The sequence below is a fragment of the Branchiostoma lanceolatum genome, chromosome 3 (genome assembly GCF_035083965.1).
Source record: "Branchiostoma lanceolatum isolate klBraLanc5 chromosome 3, klBraLanc5.hap2, whole genome shotgun sequence".
NCBI lineage: Eukaryota > Metazoa > Chordata > Leptocardii > Amphioxiformes > Branchiostomatidae > Branchiostoma > Branchiostoma lanceolatum.
The window spans coordinates 15,952,282-15,973,439 of NC_089724.1; the positions used below are offsets into that span (position 1 = coordinate 15,952,282).

A 21,158-nucleotide genomic window follows, 5' to 3' on the forward strand; every position below is an offset into this window, starting at 1 on the left:
GCAGGGATTAAACTTTGATTTCTAACACAAAGGGAAAATGGAACTTACCTGTCTTCTCCTTCTCAAAAGTGTTTAAGTGTCCTCGTTTTGTTTTATTAGCCTGCCTTTGTAAACTATAAGAATGTAGACAGGCATTGAAAACGGCATAGTCAATGGAAAAGGTTTCAACAGGTGCTAGACAAAAGCACATTCATTAAAGCTTATGTATATATAGGAAAGGTTCTTTGATATGACTTGAGGTTAGAAGCTTTGCTTTTGAATTGATTCTTGATCATGATAAAGGTAGATGTCACAAACAATCTTGTATGAAGTACAAGCAGCACTGGTAGTAGTAGGAAAATAGTAATTTGGATCATGCTTTAGACATCTTAACATAATCCAACTTAGCAAAGCCATATAAATCTTTTACCCCATGATTTGTCAGATGTTTCACTTGTAGGAGGGTGATAAAAATAATGTCACCTATGTCTTGGTTAGGGGAACTAGCAGACTGGTGCCAGGGCTCAATTACAGCAGTAGGCAGTGGAGAATCAATGCTCCTTAAATGGTGCATGAAATGGAAAGGATTGGCCAATGGGGCATGGACCATGGTGGCATTGCCTGTGGACAAGTCTGCAGAACTACTCCGGCTCACAGTAACATATGGATCACAGTTTTGCCTCCTTTTCTGTTGGAAAGTCTTTAGAAATGTTTATAGCCATTGTTTATAGTCTATCTGATTTGGAAATAGAAAAATGAGTTGTTGCAAAGGCTTTTATCATACAGTATATGAAAGTAAATCACGGGGTTGGAAGCTTGTTAGAGTCTGCTTGATTTTCACAGCTCTTTTACGGTTTGAATGGGGGCGTCAAGAATCCCCCCATAATCCTCGTTATCAAGTCCTTGTCATATTGACTCTCATTGCTTGAGCAGTTTATTCTTTTCTACAAGCTGTTAATTCCATTAGTTCCACTTTGTGATTCACAATAGGGGATCAAATGTCAATTAGCCACTATTTAGGGAAACTGAGCAATGTTTTTGCAGTAGTGGTGTCCTGGGGTGCAACATGTCAGGGTTTAGACCCATGTCATCAAAAGGAGATCCTCTACTAAAGGGTTCCAGAAAAGCACTGTGAAGAAGGTCATGTTTGTGGATTGAGCTAAGCAGTCCTTCAAACATTTACAATTGTGATGGTGAAAATATCTTTTCAACAGTGTGACATCTTCTTTCTGCTTATCTATTGGGCTTTGCAAGTCATTACTCTGTCGGTGATTAATATAGAACATAACTGTATTGTCTACCCCGATCTGGAGTTGCCTCTGTGCAAAAAATGATCCAGCCACCTGTCCCAGTAGGCGACAGAGACATCAGCGTTTGTTCCACAAACGTCACGCTGCCCATAAAAGTCCAATCTTTACGTCAAAGCTGTCTCCATTATGACATGGTATCTTCGTGTTTGGGTTTGGGGGGTGCCAAGTTACCCGACCCCATAGGGGCTGGAAACCTCAAGAAGGCATAATGTTGGCTTATATTACCACATGTCCCACTGTCCCCAATGTGTGTTTGGCTTTACAAGGGCAGGTTCTATCTTTTCCCCATGGGCACAACATGTCTTGTTTGCCAGGCAGCTTACATTCTTGGCTGGGGTCTGTATTACAGTGTGAAAGTGTGGTGGTTAATTGCTTGGAGCCAGATGAAATGATATCCCCCAGGACACTTCAGGGCTTGTACAAATTTACAACCTGCCACTTGATTAATGGCTGGAGTAGTTGATTGGCAGACGGCTTGGGTAGGAGCCCATTGGTGGGTGACCGGTGTGGGGGCCTGTGATTGGACAGCAGTGGCCCCATGCGAGGAAGGGTAATTGTTTGAGGTATTACTTTCCTTGTAAGTGGGATAGGAGTGTGGATGGTCTCTCTCCATACAGTGAAAGTGCAGACCTGGCTTGTGGCTGCAGGCTCCCAAGGCAGTAAGGATGGAGCTTCGACTTCCCAACCTCATGCCCCTGGTGGCGGCTGCCATGTTCCTGACCCATTGTCAAGTGCAGTGCATGGACTATGGCTATGGTGAACGTATATACAACAAGCAGCCCCAGTGTACGCCCATTCCCTCGGAGCTGACTCTGTGCAGAAACATTGCGTACTCGCAAATGAGACTTCCCAACCTCTTAGGCCACGAGACAATGACCGAAGTGTTGGACCAGGCCGGTACCTGGGTCCCACTGTTGCCTAAACGGTGCCACCCAAACACCCGTTTATTTCTGTGCTCTCTGTTTGCCCCAGTGTGTTTGGAACATCCAATCTACCCCTGCCGCTCCCTGTGCGAGGCCGTCCGCGACGGCTGTTCTCCGGTCATGTTGAAGTTCGGCTTCCCGTGGCCGGATATGCTCAGGTGTGACAAGTTTCCCCCGGACAACGACCTCTGCATCACCACGCAGTCCGGGGAAGTGGATCCTCTCCCACCTGGTGAGTGTGTGTCTGGCTTACTCTTTGGCAAGTCCTTGCCGGTCGTAGATCTCTCCCTTCCCCTTTCCCCGGTCGTACCGAGGTTTAGAGACCGATTCTTTTACTCAAACAAAGTTTCACCTGTCAGGAAGTGAGGCTTTAGCTGTTCTACTCTTCACATCCCCTTGTTTTTTTGTTCCGACCACAGGACATATTTTTTGAGGTTGAGTCAACCAGAACAAAGTTCAGACCCACAGCAGTGATTTTTTTTTACGCTCCAAAGTTCATGCCGCCCAACGTTAAATTGTTGCAAAATGATTTGGTGCAATCAGCCGGCCTTATCTTGTTCCAAAGGTGTTAACAGCGGAAACAATGTGTTGTCGGATAATTGATTGCCATGGATTTATTGGCTTATCCATTTAGCCCCTTTTCCGACCATTGGGGGAGCATTTTACGTGTGGGAGGGGAAGTGCATGTAGTGTGTAAATAGTTTACTCCTGCACAGTGGGTTTTGCTATGCTTGGAAAGCTATGAAAGAATAGGCAGCATTTGCGAGCCGTTGTGAAAGGAAAGGGGTGGGGAAAAGTATTCTACTGTGTAAACAGTTTACTCTTGGACGAGGCTGACACCATTTTTTGCTCCACATGTCTTTTCAGAGGTGGATCAGCCCCAGCCAGTGTGCATGGCCTGTCAGAGCAACGGAGAGGGCTGGAAGGATCTGGTTGGGTACTACTGCCAAAATGACTTCGGTAAGTTACACATCCGTTCACGCCATTTCCCGTGTCGTTCTGCGCGCGGAATGGGTCGGGTCAGCCAGGGGTGGGACCCTGAAGTACGGTGGGACGGGGCCTGTCACATTGGGGTGGGGGGAATGTCCTGGGCAGGACCTTTCCCTGCAGGTATTTGTCCAGCCAATATTTGTGCATTCTTATCACATGTCTGTAAACCTTTAGGTTCCATAACTCAGGGCTGTAAGTGTTGTTTTGATTGACAACTTGTTGACATGTTGTCACTCTGCTTTGTGTTACTTGTCTCTCACCAGCCAGTGCGTTGCAGACAGACATTTTGAAAGTAAACTTTTGGGCACACTGTTAGTCTGATTTTTAACAAAATCTGCTTTCACTTTTCAACTTGTGGCTCTTCTGACCTCTGCCTTTCTCTAACTTTTGAGAAATAAAATCATTTTGTTAATCAACTTTCAGACAGTTTCAGGACAATTTTGATATTGGGAAGCCTGTTGCCAGTCATACACAAATGTATGTATTATAATAAGGAGAGGGATATATATTTCAGAAAGAATAAGACATCCTTGGCAACACTGTACATTGTACTTTTAATTTCATCCGCAATGCTTTTCTGTTTGAGAGTATTTGTTTTATGGATGTAGCTGCTGTGCAAATTTGCCACTCAATACCGAGACAGTGGCAACGAACTGGGACCAAAACCTGTCAAAAGTCCATCACAGAGCTCCTTTGTACCATCTGGTTATTACTACATGTAGCTGTAAAATAGTCTGAAAAAGGAAATGGATTTTATCACTGTTATAGCAACCAAGATAATCAGGGTGTCCACAAGGATGCAAATGAGTGTTCCATTTGTTTCTGTGTAGACACTTGTGTGCTGGGGAAATTAATTGAAAACTCCCTAGTTGTAAATGTGACATGTTCTTATCTGGACAGGTAGTATATCACCGAGTGTGGGCTGATTTGTGGTTGTAAGTTTGTTCCGGTTTGGAGATAAGTGTGTAAAGATAGTAACAGCCCATCTCCTGGTTTCAATTCAACCTGAAATATACATTTGATGGTTTCTCTCCCTACTCCATACTTGTTCTGGGAGCAAACTATACACACACCGCTGTACATGTCACGTGTGTTTTCTCTCTGGTGGCAAGCCTAAATGGTTTTTGAGAGAAAGAAAATAAATAAACTTACAGGTTAATGATTGAGTTACCAAGGAAAGATAGTAGGGTTGTAAGTATGCCATGCCCCTCTGAGAAAACTGACTTGGCAAATTCATTCTCTGTTTTTAATGACTTGCTGATTTGAATTGCTAAAACTGTACACATTCTGTTCAACAGAGATGCCATTCTGTACCACAGTGACACATGTTACTACACGGACCAATAGAAAGTGGAACCAGTATAGAACATCCTAGCAAGTTTTACCAATAAAAACAATGTCAAGCATTTTTAATGGAAATCGTCAACAATGTATTTTCAAAAGTGTATTTTGATGAACTTTTTTGGTATTTTCATGCAATGTTGTAAAAGGTTGGACTCCTTGGAGTTGTAAATGTTCCAAGGATCATTAGTTTTTATGTGGTTTAGGTCAAACCACGGCTGTCTCTAGGACCTGCAGTCTCTTTGTCCCGGGAGAGAAAGGTGGGATGGAAAAAAATCTGAACTTCATGACATGAAATTGAAGAAAATGTATTTTTTTTTAGTTTAAAGGCAACCAAAGCAATATTTAGGGACCAAATTTTGGAAATAAAGAAATGCTGATATCTTTATGGTAGTGACATTTACTAAAGCTATTTAGCATGTTTGCATAATAACTTCATACTTAGAGCATTTCAAAACCGCGCAAAAACATGCTGTACAATGATTTCCTTAGTTTCGTGAGCCTACAGAAACAGATGGTGACGATTTTCAGTGAGTTCTCACATCACAACAACGTCATATTTTTGTATGATGGACGTCGCTGAATATTGTGATAGTGTTGTTTGAACCAATCATGTATAGAAATGACTAATAAATAAATTGACTTTCAAAATCCGATTTTCAGGCCCTAATAATGCTTAGGTTTCCTTTAAAATTATAGATTTGCTGTAACAAAGAAAATCAACAACACAAGCTGCCAAACATTAAATGGAACCGGAAAAAATTTAAAGCTGGAGACAGCCCTGGGTCAAACAGAGCTCTTTAAACAGGCTTTCAAGGTTGTATACATGTATGTGTCACCTGTTTGAAGATGATTCCTTAGACGAGTTTCATGCCCCCATGCATTACTACACAGGAAAAATGCCACTTATTCTTTCCAGTTCATCACAGTCTTTGAGACTATGGTCAGACCAGCAAAGCCCTTTTCTATCAGGGACTGTCGATGATATTTCACGCTGTTCAGAAAACCGTGTTTCCAAGCTGCGGTTTAATGCGGTAAGACTGTGTTAGTTGTGGGATCGCTGGTGGTCCCGTCTGTTCCTCTGACTGCCTCTGTGCTAAGTACGCACTTCCTACAGCTGGGGCCGGTTGAAATTGATCTGGGATGAAGCCCACACTTGACCCTCTGTTCAACGTCAACTTAGCCGGCCATCAATAACACTCCTGTTACCCCTGCCATACATGCACATTCCTCCGCACAGCGAGCTGTCTTCTACCATGGCCTCGTCAATACGGATTACAGGGTACTTGACAAGTGCATGTCCACCTCGATGGCCCAAGATGGTAGCATTAGGGGTGATAAGAGGTAGTTGGTTTGTTGTCGCTCACAGTTAATTCTACTAACGAGGTCTTTAGTTAGTTTGGCTATGCGGAGACTTGACCTGCCAGTTGTGGCTATTTGTCAGAGGATGGAAGGACAAATTTGTGTAGTTGTTACTTGTCTGTGAGCTAGCTTCACTTTGGTGTTCTGACCTAGTTTTAAGTAGAAACAAATTTAGTGGGCAAAAATGTCCCAATTGTAAGTTGTCGCCTGTGTTGTAAGTTGTGAAGTATTTGTGGTGGTTTTGTGTTCATGGTTTTCGCTGTGTGCTCTCACCATGAAATCATCCCACTGTGAACATGTGCTCTGTCGGTTGTTTCAACCGCGACCTTAATACATGGTGAATGCCCCCTTTCCCCTCCTACCGCAAAATTGAGTCCCCTCAATTAAGTATTTATAGTACCCTGGATGAACTAAATTTTCTATAGAATGCTCTAGGATGCTCAAAAAGTTAGTGCAACGTGATTGTTAAGTCACTGCCAGAATGGGTTTTATAACAGTTATCACTCGATTCCATACAAATGCAATTTACTCTACCACCAAAGAATGAATGGTCCAAAGTCAACGCAATGAGAAAAAAATACATTTTGAAAATGATTTTGTCTAGTGCATATTCACCAGACAAATGGTTCAGACTAATCTTACCCCAGTTGTTACATGGTGAAATACAATATTATCATTCCATCACTACAGTGTAACATTTGGCTCTGATGAGAAGGAAAATTGGCTTATAAATCTTTTGGTGGGTGAGAGGTCTACTCCCTTGGGAGAGTGTTGGTGCAGCCTGTCTGCTTACATAAATGCTGCCTTTGCCAATCAGATAAGGAAGTAAGGGCAGGTAATCCCCTTGAAAGGAAACAGGCAGTGATGATACTGATGTGAAGATCTTCCCTTTGAAGCCTTTTGAAGGCACTGTAAATTCATTGAAGTTTGAGGGGACTTAATTTTGCTGCAAGGAAAAAAAAGAGGCATTTGTTCACGGTGGAGCGCTGGGCTCTAGCCAGCGCCAGTTTTTCTGTAAACTTACGGAACTTTGCTCCGTGTTACGGAAAAAATTCAAAAACAATCTGTAAACCTTGACGGACAAAATCGTGAGTCAAGATATAGACAGGGCTTGGACTTTTGCAAAGATCTTCAGAAAAGTAGCGGAAGTTTGAGGCGAAGCCGATTCAGACTATTTCTATCTCCCTTCGGTGCTCGACATGTTATGTTCATACAAAAATTTATGCTTACGGACAAAAATTTCCGGCTGGTTAGAGCCCTGCGCTGCAGTAGAGTAACAGAATGCATTTTGACAGAAAGGCTGTTGTTTGCAGTCTGAAGATTTTGCAGTCTAAAGCTTTTTGCAAAAACTGGTACATTAAACCAACATAAATTTTTACAGTATTACTGCACAAAAGATCAACACGATCCAGGCTATTTCCTCAAACAACAAACCTAAGGTGTACAACTTTATATCAAGAATGGACAGGAAAAGCATCTTTTTAAGCTGCACCTGTTTTCACCAAGAAACTAATTGTCGTCCATGGACGAAGCCAAAGGTATTTTGTGAAAAGTTACTGGGGCAGATGACTTGCCATTGGCTGATATCTACTCGAGTATGATGGGTGGAAGGATCAAATATCTAACATAGGTAAAAATGTGTCAAAACGGGGAGAGAGTCTAAGTTAAAAGTTGAAGGTTATGAACTTCATTGTATGAAAGACCTTAAAATGAAACTAAGTCCTATTGAGCTGTAGAGGAGATGACTATAGCCTGAGATTCAGCTGAAGTTTAGCTCGAACTGTCACATTTGCTGCATCAAAGCAAACAAATCTGGATCTCAACCTAAAAACTACTTACAAAAATTAGTTAAGAACATTCAATATATATAAAAGTAACATATTCACTGCATCTGAACCAAAGGTATCTTTCTTCATGCTTGCGTTTCAACTTTGTAAAGGAACGAAAACCCCATCTTCCTGCCAAAACTGACATTCCGGAAACAGTACAGGACAATTTAGCAAAGTAAACTGAACTGACAGAACAGTGACTTCTCATCACTACCCATTGTGAAAGGTCAGGTGTGACTTGGAAGCCATGCCAACGTTCCCAGAGTTTGTTAGTACTGTAGGCAAACCTGAGGTGCCAAAGAAGTTTGGAGTAAAGTTTGGATCAGCTTGTGGGGAAGGAAGGGAAGGGGAGAGTCATTTATTATGAGCTTACCATCATTAGTTCTCACCTTCTGAATGTTCATCAGCACTTCTGGCAGGTTAATATTTTAGGCCTGTCTGGTTGGGCCAGACAGGCTGTCTCAGCTCTGCAAAAATCACTAGACTGTTTCAAGTGGGAGAGGCTGGCAAGCTGCACTAATCATTCATCACTGGGGAGCACAACCCTGCCCTCTCCTCTAAATACACAACCAACCTTCCCTGGAACTGTGCCATTCCACCACTATGCCCGGAATTTTCCTTCAGTCCCTCACTTGCCAAACAGAGAAAAATTTTATGGAGAGGCAAACAAACTTTGCTATAAAAGTCTTTGTGAGGTTCTGGCAAGTTTGAGTTGTATATGTGTTACACCATTGGCGATGCAAGACAGTGTTACTCAAACCTTTTTTTTTAGTTCAGTTTATCATTTGAAAAATTCCACTTTTGCACATTTTAGTTGTAAGAATGGCACAAACTACATGGTAAGAAAAAAGTGAGAAAAAAACCCAATGCAGCTCAAGTACATATGGCACTCAAAGGTTCTCAAACAAAGGTTCTCAACTACATAGCTTAAATGTCACTTATTCTTATTTTTCTGTGATAACTTTGTTATCCTGGCTCTATGTCCAGATTTTCAATGTAGCATTCTTGTCATTGCTTGTCAGAACTAAACTTTAATGAAGACTTCCCTTTTAAACTGGAACAAAGTGTTTGGCAACAGAAAAGAACAAGGTCATAGCATCTTGAAATCACTTGTCATCATTCATAGACTATTCTTTTAAAAAAAGACGTCACTCTGTGGTATCAATTTAGGCCAATGCATTTCCTACATTATAGAATGTCTTTTGAATACCTCTAACTTCTTGTTCAAAAAGACTTGGTTGTTTCTAGCAGGTTGTTTTACTGTAAGGCCACAGCAAGTGAGTTTTATGGATGACACTGCCTCTGCAGACTCCAAGTTTAATGCGAGATGACAGAAAAAGGCAAGTTGGGTAAAACAAAGATGCCTATTAAATTTCCAAAATAGAGACCATAAATGTTGTAACAAGAATTGAAGCAGCAAAACATGGTATCACTGTGAGTCAACAAGTCTTTTATTCCTGTATTCAAGTGACACTAGTGGGATAGACTGGTATCACTCACAAAGTTGGCAACTACACTCAAGGCTACCACACTAGTTTCACTTTTCCAAGTACGATCAAGGCTACCACATGACATATTTCCCATCTTTGGTACTTTCTTGTCATGTTGACCATTTCTGGAAGGAACAGAATTTTTTCAAAGTCAGGTAAAATTAATGAGCATCTGATGTCATTCATAGAATTTACTTGCTGTGGCCTAATTGAAAAGAAGGGAAAAAGCTAAGATGTTTGCAGTCTTTTCCTGTGTTCATTTAGAATGTACGCACTGGTACTTGTGAGAACGACGTTGTCAACCCTTGGGTATAAATTCCTAAACTTGGTGCCAAAATGGTTACATGATCCTTTGCTCTTCTGAGAAAGCAAGGTAGCAGTAATATTGAATAGAAGGGAACAGAACAATGACAATGATTAATGTTGTCAAAGTACCAAGTGGAATAAAGCTGCTCTTTGTTAGAATCCTTCATGGCAGATATACATAGCCAGTGGTATCCATCGTATTCTAGCTCCATTCCTTCCTTTGATTGCTTCCCTGCAAAATATTCTGGTGTCCGTTAATAGAGAAATGATTGGCATTTGAGTATTCTGTTGAAGATATACATGTAGGCAACAATTCTGATTGGCTGCGAGTCACACGGTCCTCATAAAGGCATGGTAACGAAGTTCAAACTGGCATTTGGAAGTTTGACCCCCGTTGCACTACTTCCAAGAAATATTTGATTCCCGAAATAGTGCAGGGCGCAAGGACCAATCATTTGAATAGAGGCAGGGGCCTGACTATTCTGTGCGGAAGCGATCGTTGGAGCCACCGGAAGCTAGAATAGGATGGATTCCAGGCTAGACATACAGGCTTTCTTATTGGGAATTGGATATTAGGTGGTGACAGTGGTAAGTCCCGTTAACGTATTCATCTATCCGCCATTGGCTGGGACAGAAGCAACAGTTCCCCGGAACTCCATCAGAAAGTTGCCAGTTCCCAAAACTGGGAGGAGCCAAAGAACTGATTGATATTAATCGCCAGAGGATCATTAAGGAAAACTGATATTAATTTAGCTGGGATTATTAATTAAGGTGTCTGACCGTGCCATTAGCTGTCTCCCCGAATATTGGAAAAAATCCTGAGCAGACAATTGGTGTCGCCACATGGAGACAGTCTCATTATCTGGCCTCTTTAAGACACACCGCCCAATTTCTGGGCAGACTTGTTGGAGGCAGGGAGTCCCGCGCTGGCCATTTGTTGAAGTGGCACAGATTTGTCTTGTGCCAACCCACTTAACATTTATGTCTTTTATGGGTAGTTAGCTGACTTGGGCGGGGGATATTGCATGCGGCGGGCCGTTTGACATGACGTGTGTGTCTGGCACGGACTGTAATACTTTATTCTGAGAACATCTAAACATAGGAACTATAGGCTCCATCATTACAGACTTCACATTCATTTTGAAAAAGTGTAGGTGAGGTGCCTGCTAGTCTAGACTCACATGTAGGTGAGAAACTTTGGCACTACATTGGCTTCAAACTACTTTGCTGACTTTCCACTAAAGTTGCATGATTAACTTTGTTATACCTAGTATGTCATGGAGGATTGTCACAAGTAAGGTGGTTTCTTTGCATACTTCAACACTAAGTTTATTAAGAATACTTAGTACATGTAGCTGGCTTTAAAAGTCTTTGAAGAAGAATTTCCTGTTCCCATCTTGTTTCTGTGTATTCAAAACCAAACAAATGGTGTACATATTTGACTTTCTGTTTAAATGCTTTTAAGAGAACTGAAGAATTTTAAACATCATATATATATATATATATGGTAGACTTCAAAGAGATGTCTTTCTGAAAGGAACAATGTTTTCCTTTTATTTCTTAAAATTTGTCCGTGTCTCAATTTCCACAATTGCATTACACACCAATAAAACTTTTCAAGTTGTAAACAGGTGTTCCAGACAGGTGCCAAAGTTGGATGTACATTAAAGCGGTTCCTCCCTTGAACATGTCAGCTCCCTTGGTTAGGTCTGGGATCGCCCCCCAATTTGGGAGTGTGCGCGTTAAAGGGATGCATAGGCAATGCAGTTTTCATACTACAGGAGGTGACAGAAATGTATGTTTCCACTTAAACATTTTACGGCGGATCATTGCATGAACATTCACCCAGAATTATGTATTATATTGATTTCATGAGTACATTTCAAACCCATCGGAGGACCATCAGAAGTGTTCATCCTCTGTGGAACAGCTCCTCCTGTCCGATAGGGTGTGTATCTAATTGTTCCCTTGGTGCCCATCCTTGCCGCCAGTATTAGTTCTACACCATTACCAATAGCTTACCTATGTTGTCCTATTCCCAACTTTCTGTCAATCTCATCTTGTCTTAACCACACTTAGTGCTCTGAATTCCCCCCAAAGGACTATGACCCGATTTACAGGAGGAAAAAAATACCTATCGCACGACAATAAGTGTACGACAGCCGTCATATGACAGCTTTTTTTTACATGTAAAAAGGCCTGCGGTGTCATACGGCAGGCATTTTTATGGCCTGTCGTACATTACCTCCAGAGTAAACGCTCTGCATAACGAGAAAGCAAAATAGGCTGCCTATGCCTTACGAAAAAGTGCCACTGTCATACTACTCATACTCAGGTCCTTTTCCCTGAGTAAATCGGGTCTATGACTGTCCAAAACTGATACCTCCTGCTGGGACCTGTCAAGACAACAGCACCATGGTGTTTCCATTCTTGTACAGAGGAAGGCATGTTCTTCAATACAGTCAAACCTGCCTAGGCGACCACCTTTTCAACGCGACCACCTGGCCATGGCGACCGCTTTTTCTCGGTCCCGAAAATTTTCCCCATAGGCACAAGCATTAAGCGGCCTGCCCAAGGTGACCACCCGTCCAACGCGACCGCGACCGCCACGAATTGGGACCGCACAAAGCACGGCGTGTGGTGACATCGAATTTTGCTGTCGGATTTCGCGGAAATGTTTTTAAGACCTTGACGGACAAAAATATATCAAAAGCATTGATTCTTCCATGAAGTGTTTTGATAAAACGTTCCCACTATAAACATTGTAAATACAAAGGATTGTGAATACTTGGATATCGATGTCGTTGTGCCCATCGTAACCTTATAGTTTACCGCAAGCTCGGTTCGGTTTTAACTCAATTTTCAAAACGATCACGTAATGCATGGCGTCAAAAAGTCAGATTTCACAGATATTGATATCTATTTCTTGTATTTTCAACAAAAATGTGTCTCTGTCTTACTAAATTCTGCCAGAAAATGACTCCACGGTGGAGGGCAAAACGTTGGCCGAGACATGTTGTTTCTTGGTCCGCGACGCCATCTTTGTTTCAGCGCGGCATAACGCTGACTTTTCTAAAACACGACGCATCTGTGTATGAATATTTAGAATGCTCTCATTATTGATGAAAATTAATATTCTTATATTCTTGTTATTTCCATGACTCTCACAAACCTTTATTGGGCGCTGCTTGCTTGTAATCGCCGACGCTGTGCGTTCTGCTCCACTGTTACCTTTCGATGCGGTCGCGCGCTCGGCGGCGGTATCACAACTTTCCGTTTTCATCCTTCAGTTATCAGATCGAAAACCTTTGCCGCTTTAATCCAGCGGTCGGCGCCCAAAAGAAGGTTGGGGTCAGCAGGTGTTTTCTAGGGATTTGTCTCAGGCCTTAAAACCTAGATTTTATATGCGTGTGTGTGTGTGTACTCTTACTTTAACGTAACGTGTGAATGCGGGAGGGCGCTGTAACTGTAAGGTCATCGAGGCAGACATTGTTTTTAGTCAAACGATTATGACAAACATTTGCTCACGATGTAACGGTATACAAATATTACAACGATAACGGAAAATGTAATTTCTGTAGGATCTTTCTGTCAATGAGAATTGAACCTGGTGGGGGTCATGCTGTCTAAAATCACATAATTTTCCATCCATCTACGTGGTACACGGTATTTTAACACCTCGAGCTGGAAACATGTTATGATTGGAATCCTCTTCATGGCGACCAGCTGTCCATCGCGACCGTTTTCGCTCGGTCCCCCGGGTGGTCGCCTTGGGCAGATTTGACTGTAGTATCAAATGGCTTGTCTAGAGGCTGGTATGTATGGTGATCTCCCAGAAAGACAGGATGTGTCCTTCAAGCAAACAGGTCTTCTTCAAATGCTTGTGTTAGTCCTTGTCAGTAATACCAGAACGCCTCTTTAAGGGTGCTTTTCAGTAGCATCTTTAGATATAAGTAACTTCTTGTGGTAGTGCTTCTCAGTTTTAAGGGTGTGTCAAAAGGTAATGACTGGGTAGATTGAATCCTGCATCAACTTATCTGTCATCTTGCCTAATTGCTAGTTACGGTTTCTGTATATTTTGTACATTAGATAATTAGATACTGTTTAACCCATTTCTTCTACAATCTTATGACAGTTGTACTATATGACTTTGTGGTACACGTATGGGAAGTACATGACATGTAACCCCTTAACCTCCAGGCTGCTAAGGTAGCCGTTTGACGCTAAATTTCGTTATAGGGTTTGTTAGCAGCAGCTACAACAGCTACAAATACATACAGTATAACATCAGAGTCTTTGAACTAATCTCCTTTCCTTTGGGGAGAAATTGCAGGAAGACTTTACATTTAAGTCAAACTAATCTGCTGTGGCGTTTTTGGGAGGAACAATGGTTCAGTACGTCACACTGTTTTCTAATCATCCCTTTCATTTGCAAACAGCGGGCTGTCCCGTTAGGCCATTTTTGCTAAAACATCCTTTTCCAGGTTGAGCCTGAGTAATTATCTGTCAGGAAGAAAGAACTAAACTTTCAAAGTGGTTATCTAGGAGATAGATTAAACACTGTAACTGGCAAAATTGTATTGTCAGGAGTGTTTTCCTGGTCAAATTTGGCTGGTACTTAAAGTATTTTTGGCTGCTGGGGTGGTGTTGACCAGCCCTTTACTGTAGCCTACATGTAGTAATGAGGATGTCAGGCCCATCCTCCAGCTGTCGTCAGCACTTAATCCAGGATGATTGATGGGTCATCAACTGTTGTTCTTACTGTGGGCTCAGACCAGCCTCCAAACATCACCACACAGGGCTGTCAATCAACTCTCTTGGGGCTTGGAGGGGGGGGGGGGGATATACACAGTTGAAACTTAATTAGCCTGAATTCAATCAAGCCTCCTGTGACCGCTCGCTGTCCTGTAATCGACTCCCAACCCGGGGAGGGGAGAGAAACCCCCGGACAGCTGGAGTTTGCGTTATACAGACTAAAGATTAATCTACTCTTTTGAAAGTTGCAATGCTACAATTGTAAATTGTCTATTAAAATTCAGAGTGCAAGTCTGTACTCGTTTTGTTGTCTTAAGGTCCTGATTAATAAGAACCGTCAATCTACTTTTGGACTGTTCAAATGCGTCCCCCGGACCATAATTCTCTCAAACCATTGGAACTTTGAACTGGGCATCCAAACCTGTTTGGACTAGTCTCGAACGGGCACTGTTTTTCTTCTTCTTTTTTTAATCAAAGGCTTTTGAATCAAAAGTCAGGACCAATAGTGCCTAAAAATCATGGTCTGAGCAGAAAAATGCTGTCACAAAGTTATGACCCCTGTACAAATATGCGTAGAACTTGTCAAATGCTCCCTCTTTATGACTGCAATGATCCATGGTATAGAATTTACTAATTGTGTTTATTTTTTAAAATCTTGCAGTTATAAGAGCGAAGATCGAGCAGATCAAGATCACCCGCAGAGACACTAAAATCGTGGTGGGCCGTCGCAAACGCGTCATGAAGAAGACTGGGATCCGGAAACGTGACATGCGCAACCTGACCCTGATGCTGCAGGACAGCGACGTCTGCACGTGTGACGAGATCCAGGACACCAAGTCCCAGTTCCTCATCATGGGCAAGAAAGTCGACAAGCAGTTTATCGTCACCGTCATCCGGCAGTGGAAGCGCTCTAAGGACTTCCGAAAAGCTTCGCGCTCATTTAAAAAGGGCTGTCAGGACAATCAGAGAGAGGGGAACACGGGAGGACGTAAACGTGGCCGAAATCGGCAGAGAAATTAGCGACATTGTCTATCAGGTGGGAGGTGATGATGATGATGTGTATTGGATGCAATAACTGTGCAGTATCCCGACTCTGCTTCTCTTTAGACAGACTGTAGGAAAAACTAAACTGGAAAGGGCAGATCTTTTCTCATGCAAGCCAAATCATTCAGTAGCAATGATGTAAACTGAAAAGTCAATAAATATCAGAAGCTTAATGTGAGTTAAACAGTGGCATGAGCTACCAAACATTTAGTACTCCCTTGGACTATGTCAACATTTCACATGTACACTGAGGAAAACTTGTTGCCTGCTTTTATTACACTATTACCAGACGTAACCAGAGTGCAAGATTTCAGCTTCTGCTGCCTAGTTACATTTACTTCCATGTAGCTATGTGACCTCACCCACTGTTAATATACAGCATGGGTCATGACATTAGTAATTTCTCCCATTGTGTTGGTAGAGAAGCATAAATGGATCTTGTTGCCTGCATCAACTGAACTATGCTATTTATAACGATAATAATGATAATGCTATTGCAGAGGTACATGTAGAATCTTGTTGTTTCAACTTCCCGAGGTCCACTTGTACTAGTTTAGTGGCTTCAACAAAAAGCTATGTGTAAATATGTGACACTGCCATCACTTTTTACTGATACTAGATTAAGAAATTCAACTGACCAACCGACTTGCGAGAAGGTCATGGTACCTGTCTTTGGGAACTTCCTGGTATGCATAAGGCCAAGACAATCACTGTCACTCGATGGTGGAAGTTAAGGTAGATTTGGTGCTTCTGTATATTAAACAAAGTACTCATTGACACACATGTAATGGACAGATGATTGAAACATTGGAAAAGCATGAAAACTGTTAATAGAGTAGAAGGCCAAGTTAGGTGAGCACAAATAGAATACACTAGATGCATAAGTTGTAGTCCAGATTTAACAACATGGTACGTTAATGACGCCAGTTGAGCTCAGCTTCCTCTCTGTTCTACTGGATGGCTCTGGTTCAGGAAAATATATATCTTTTGGGTGTTTCTTGGAAGAATGTCTTTATTTCTTGAAATTGGTAGGACGTACTGTAACACAAGTTTTGGTGGGTTTTGAACCAAGTTTGTCTGGTTCTTCTTAGAGGAAGCTATGGCTAAACTGAGAAACTTAAAATTCGGGATGCATGCAAACATGTAGCACTTAAGCTTGCACTGTAAAAGCATGCATTAATGATGACATCCTTATAATGAATAAGGTAAACTGAACTAATAGAGAATAATTGACGGCTGCCAAATGGTAGAAAGCACGAAATAAAGCCTATAATACATCATAAAGTACAACAACGTAACAAAGATGCAAGTAGATGCTGAGATACAAAAATGTATCTTAAGGAAGACTGTGTAATTCTATTGATAATCGTTTAGAATCTTATCATTCAGCTTTACTTGAATTGATTGTACAGTAGGTGTTCAGAACCAGTTCATTATTGTATCTAGTGAGGCTGCACTGCGATGTTGCATCACATTGTGATAAGGTTAGGAATGAATGCAATTCTTGGTAGTTCTAGTTGTGGGATGAACCATCCGAAGTTGGATGCTGGTTATAGGAGTGAAAGCAAGAATGGTTGACTGTTAAGTTCTTGAAGTTTGTTGCTATAGGCTATTCTAATTATTCTTTACAGTTACACTGACAAAATTCCAAAAAAGAGGTTTTATTCAAAAGTGTTATTTTTTCTACTTGAAAAGTACAAAAAAATGTTGGTTATGCTACTACTGTTCCTAGTTAAGTGTGGTGAGACAATGGGTTGTTCTTTGCATTAAAATTGATACTAGTTGTATAAGACTGAGAGATTTGTTCCTCGGAGAGATGACATTGAATTGTTCTTTGTTGGTAGTATTTTTTTCGGTTCTGAACCATAACACAGAAACTTGCAATGAAAGATCTTTGAAAGACACACGGACAACTTTATTTGAGCTTCCTAAGGAAGAATTGAGTAGACGGAGGAACAGTGTTCTCAAAAATTGTCTCATGACTGGTGAGCTTGCATACCTATGACTTCAACATGACTGAAAGTTGTATACAATGTAAATGATCAGCCTATTTAGACGTTAAGTCTGACTGTCCTCCCAAGCTTTTGCTACTGCTGGACAGACTCTTGTTACTTGACATTCCTCACATACTGTGGTAAAGTCAGAAATAGTCCTGGCGCAACACAATGCTATAGCAGCTGGCTCCTATGTGTCAAAGTACTGGTTAAGGGCTTGACAGGACTGTTTCAACTGGGACTGTTTCTGTAACATACTCTATGCTCCGCTCAATATAGCCTGTATTGTATGTACTGGTGTTCTGACTTGTGTTGTACGACCTGTGAAAAATCAGCACTGGCTTTGCTGGTAGTAGTTCATGTTGTGTGCTTTCAATGCAAAGGGAAAAAATACTATATAAACTAGTTAGTGTTGCAGATGAAATATAGCTGGAACTAAGATATATATATATTATAAAATGTATATGACAACGGTGTATACCTTGACAAATGTCGACACATGTCAAACAAAAATAAAGCTGGAAGTCTTGTGGCTATTTACGGGTTCCTGAAATTAGTGCTGTGTGTGTCTGTGTAGGTGTGTGTGTGACTATATAGTTGAATGAAAGATTTGAAGAACACTTGCGATCAATTCATTGAGGAGGCATCAAAATTCAAAAGGAGTATTTAAGCATTAACTTTGGGAATGCTGGTATGTTATAATTAGCTTAGGGCTCTACCATTTCAAATCTCAAGAAGGGTGGTCAGAAATATTGCACAATATCCTTTCTGAAGATGGACTACAAAAATGTCAGGAGAAAATGGCAGTACTAGTCTTGCTCACTTTATTAACCCTTCAAGTCCAGTTAGATCAGCCCTAGTAATAAACATGTCTTCTTATAATCTTTCAATACATTTGATTTGCAAGTTAACATGTCATTTCGTTTAAACATTACGGGCTTGCAAGTTGTACGTGTATGTGTGGATGGAAATGGTAGTTCTTTTGTTCACTCTTTATCAATATGCACTTGGCTGAGTGAGTATAGATTTTCTTTATAGAATCCTGAAGAAGAATCAGATTCTTTATGATCACTTATAGCAGCAAATCGAAACTACATCAATTTTCTATCTATCTACTGGTATCTCATTTCAGACATTTCACGTTTTACAGACGACGGATTTTGGTATCCTTTGTCTCACAAATTGAAAACATTATACAATAATGTATTAGCTACATGTATATCTTTTAAAACGTTTTTTGAAATAAACATTACATTTGCTGGTATACTGCGAAATGCTGTTGAGGAATAGATTTAGAATACTATCATTCATAATAATTTATACATTTCATAACATTTCTTGTAATCCAGGTGTCAAAGCACAATAAAACATGTTTAAAACTATTAGATCTCACTTCATCGATTGCACAATACCGGCAGAGTCATTTCTGTCCATTTTGCAAGAAATACTGACCATTGCAATAAAATACACTTGTTTATCAAACTTATAAAAACAAATATACCTGTCATGATACCGCTGCACTAAAAATTGAAAGTTTACATTTATCTTTCATACTAGTCCCCAAAATTATTCATCATAAACATTATTATCTTATCAATATATGGCTTTTCCTGATATACCTACAGCTGTTATATAAAATTTCTCCTCCACAATTGTCATTGGAATAAAATACCTTGCTTGGAAGATTTATGTACTTTTAAAAATCTAACATACATGTATTTCATTCCATTTTGTATGACAAAACAGGCATTTTCACCTTACTGCAACAAAAGGTGCAGCAATTCCCCTAACATGTTGTACATGGCACAGCCACAAGTTTGTATCTGCAATTATAGAGAATACATTAAGAGCATTTTCAGCACTTATAACACTCCTTTACACTGTTAGACCACAGGAGCTATGGTGACTATTTCATAAAACTGTGGAGGGAAGCCTACACAGATGAAAACTTCCCACCTTTTCTACTGGCCTCCTCCAGTGTATAATAAAGCAGCAGTGCTCATTATTGCCAAAATACATCCAGGCAGCCAACTGTATGCTGTTGCATCCCCTTGGCTAAATCTCTAAGAAACCTCTTTGCCAAGTCGTCCTTCTGTTTCCTTGCTTGTAGAATGTCCAACAGAAAATCGGGCTGAACTTTACGACCTTTGAGATCCGTTTGACCGGTGGATGTGGGCGTGGTCCGGTCCTCCGCATTCCTCTTGATTCGCCACACCTCGATGTCGGTGAAGCGGTACAGGTGGGTGTCGGTGTTGGCGAAGACGTCGGGGTCATCGGGGATTTGAAGGGGCGTGCTGCGTGGGTCGCTCCCCAGCCGCTCTGGGAAGTGGTAGCTGGAATCGGAGTCCGAGACGGAGCGGAGACGACCGTTGTCTGACAGAGTACGCACCCGCTTGTCTTCTGGTTGGCTGGACTCTGGAGGGGGATAAAGGTAGAGTGTTATGTTTAAGTTTCCCATTTATGCAAATTAGGAGTTTGCTATTCATGCTGCAACAATGTAAGAATTGCATCTTACTTTAGATTGTGCAAATTGTATAGCAAATTTGCCCTTGAAATACATTAGCAAAGACAGTCAATGAAAGCATGAGGCAAATGATCAAAGACAATATTGATGGGTTGGGAAGAAAGCTTTGTATCATAATTGATGTACAGTATTGTGTGCAAAGATTAGCTCATCATTGTTAAGAAAAACAAATGAATAAAACAAACAGTAAACAACTGCCATACCCGACAAGTGTCCTTCATCCACCTCGGGCAGGTTTGGTTGCCCAGCACCAGTGTGTGCAGTGGTACCCGTGGTGAGAAGGGCTAGTCCAGAGGCAGGGCGGCTCACCACCACTATCTCTGGCAGGGGACCCGCCAGGCTGGAGCTTTCACTCAGGACGTTACTCCCTGGGAAGGAGGGAGGAAAACGTGCAACAAATCACTGTCTCATTCCTAGTGAAGAGAAACTGCTCTCACAAAATAATGAGGTCACTGAAAATCACTACAAAAACTATACACTATAAAAAAAATAAGACTCTACAAACTTTGTGTCTCAGGGGTAACAAATAATTTCAAGATGCTCTCTGCCTTAATGTTCACACATTTGAATGCAACGTTTAAATGTTGGCAGAATGATGTATTATCCGGTGATGCAAGCAGTTTTTGCTGTCCGCAAAAGTGTTAATTCTCTATTCATCTAAGATGTGGGTAACATGTACAGGGCATTACCCTAGCAACTCTGATATCATGTCCAGTTTTGCTCTTTGTCTCACCTGCTCTGCTATTGTCCTCCAGTACAGACCTGATAACACCACTGTCCAGAAATGCCTGACACAGCTGGATCGCTTTCTGCTCCAGCTCTTCACTGTCATCACCATCATCTGCAGAAAAAAATGCATTAAGTCTTTATATAAAATCTCAATCACATTATATACTCATGCTAATGTACAGGTCCTCCATTTACAATCACTCTACGGACAAGACACAACATCTATATCATACCCAAATCTTCCTCATCATATGTATTCTCCATCTCCTCCTCTTCTTCCTCCTCCTCCTCCAGTGTACTCCTATTGTACCAGGAGGAGGGGCGCTGGTCCTGTCTCAGGAGATGGCTGTGCCTCAACACCCAGTCCACCATCTGTTTTCCTGAGAAGCACTTACGGACGGAGTGCATCTCGTGGCGCATCCAGTACATCACCTCCAGGCTGGGCAGGCTGACGCTCTGCGTGCTGAGTCTCCGGGAAGGCACCAAATCCTGGAAGGGAACGAGTCACAGTCATTTATAGATGTTTGCAGGACTTAGCTGTCAAGACTTTTGAAGGGGTAAATCTGAATTCTAACATTTGGA

The 21,158-nt window shown here is 41.4% G+C and overlaps 3 protein-coding genes across 6 annotated transcripts in view; 2 read left to right on the forward strand and 1 right to left on the reverse strand.

Moving 5' to 3' along the window:
• LOC136430585 (malignant fibrous histiocytoma-amplified sequence 1 homolog) overlaps positions 1–15,053 on the forward strand; it is a 39,379-nt gene extending 24,326 nt beyond the window's left edge. For 2 of the 4 annotated variants that reach the window (XM_066421325.1, XM_066421321.1), the window contains exon 4: positions 3,080–3,172. The gene's annotated coding sequence lies outside the window, so the exon portion shown is untranslated. Of the gene's footprint in view, positions 1–2,261; positions 2,293–3,079; positions 3,173–14,946 lie in introns of those variants that run through there. The other 2 variants (XM_066421324.1, XM_066421322.1) reach the window with 2 other exon arrangements.
• Positions 1,955–15,305, forward strand: LOC136429414 (secreted frizzled-related protein 2-like). Its single transcript, XM_066419245.1, has 4 exons — positions 1,955–2,186; positions 2,262–2,444; positions 3,080–3,172; positions 14,947–15,305. Exons 1-4 carry the CDS (start codon positions 1,955–1,957, stop codon positions 15,303–15,305), a joined length of 867 nt encoding a protein of 288 aa, XP_066275342.1.
• Positions 15,306–17,136: 1,831 nt separating this feature from the next.
• The window catches only part of LOC136430584 (uncharacterized), a 29,206-nt gene continuing 25,184 nt past the window's right edge, over positions 17,137–21,158 (reverse strand). The window contains exons 30-33 of the mRNA XM_066421320.1: positions 20,810–21,065; positions 20,581–20,688; positions 20,051–20,215; positions 17,137–19,738 (exon numbers count right to left, since the gene is read on the reverse strand). Of these exons, the coding sequence (XP_066277417.1) occupies positions 19,326–19,738; positions 20,051–20,215; positions 20,581–20,688; positions 20,810–21,065 (942 nt within the window). The 3' untranslated portion in view covers positions 17,137–19,325. The remainder of the gene's footprint in view (positions 19,739–20,050; positions 20,216–20,580; positions 20,689–20,809; positions 21,066–21,158) is intronic.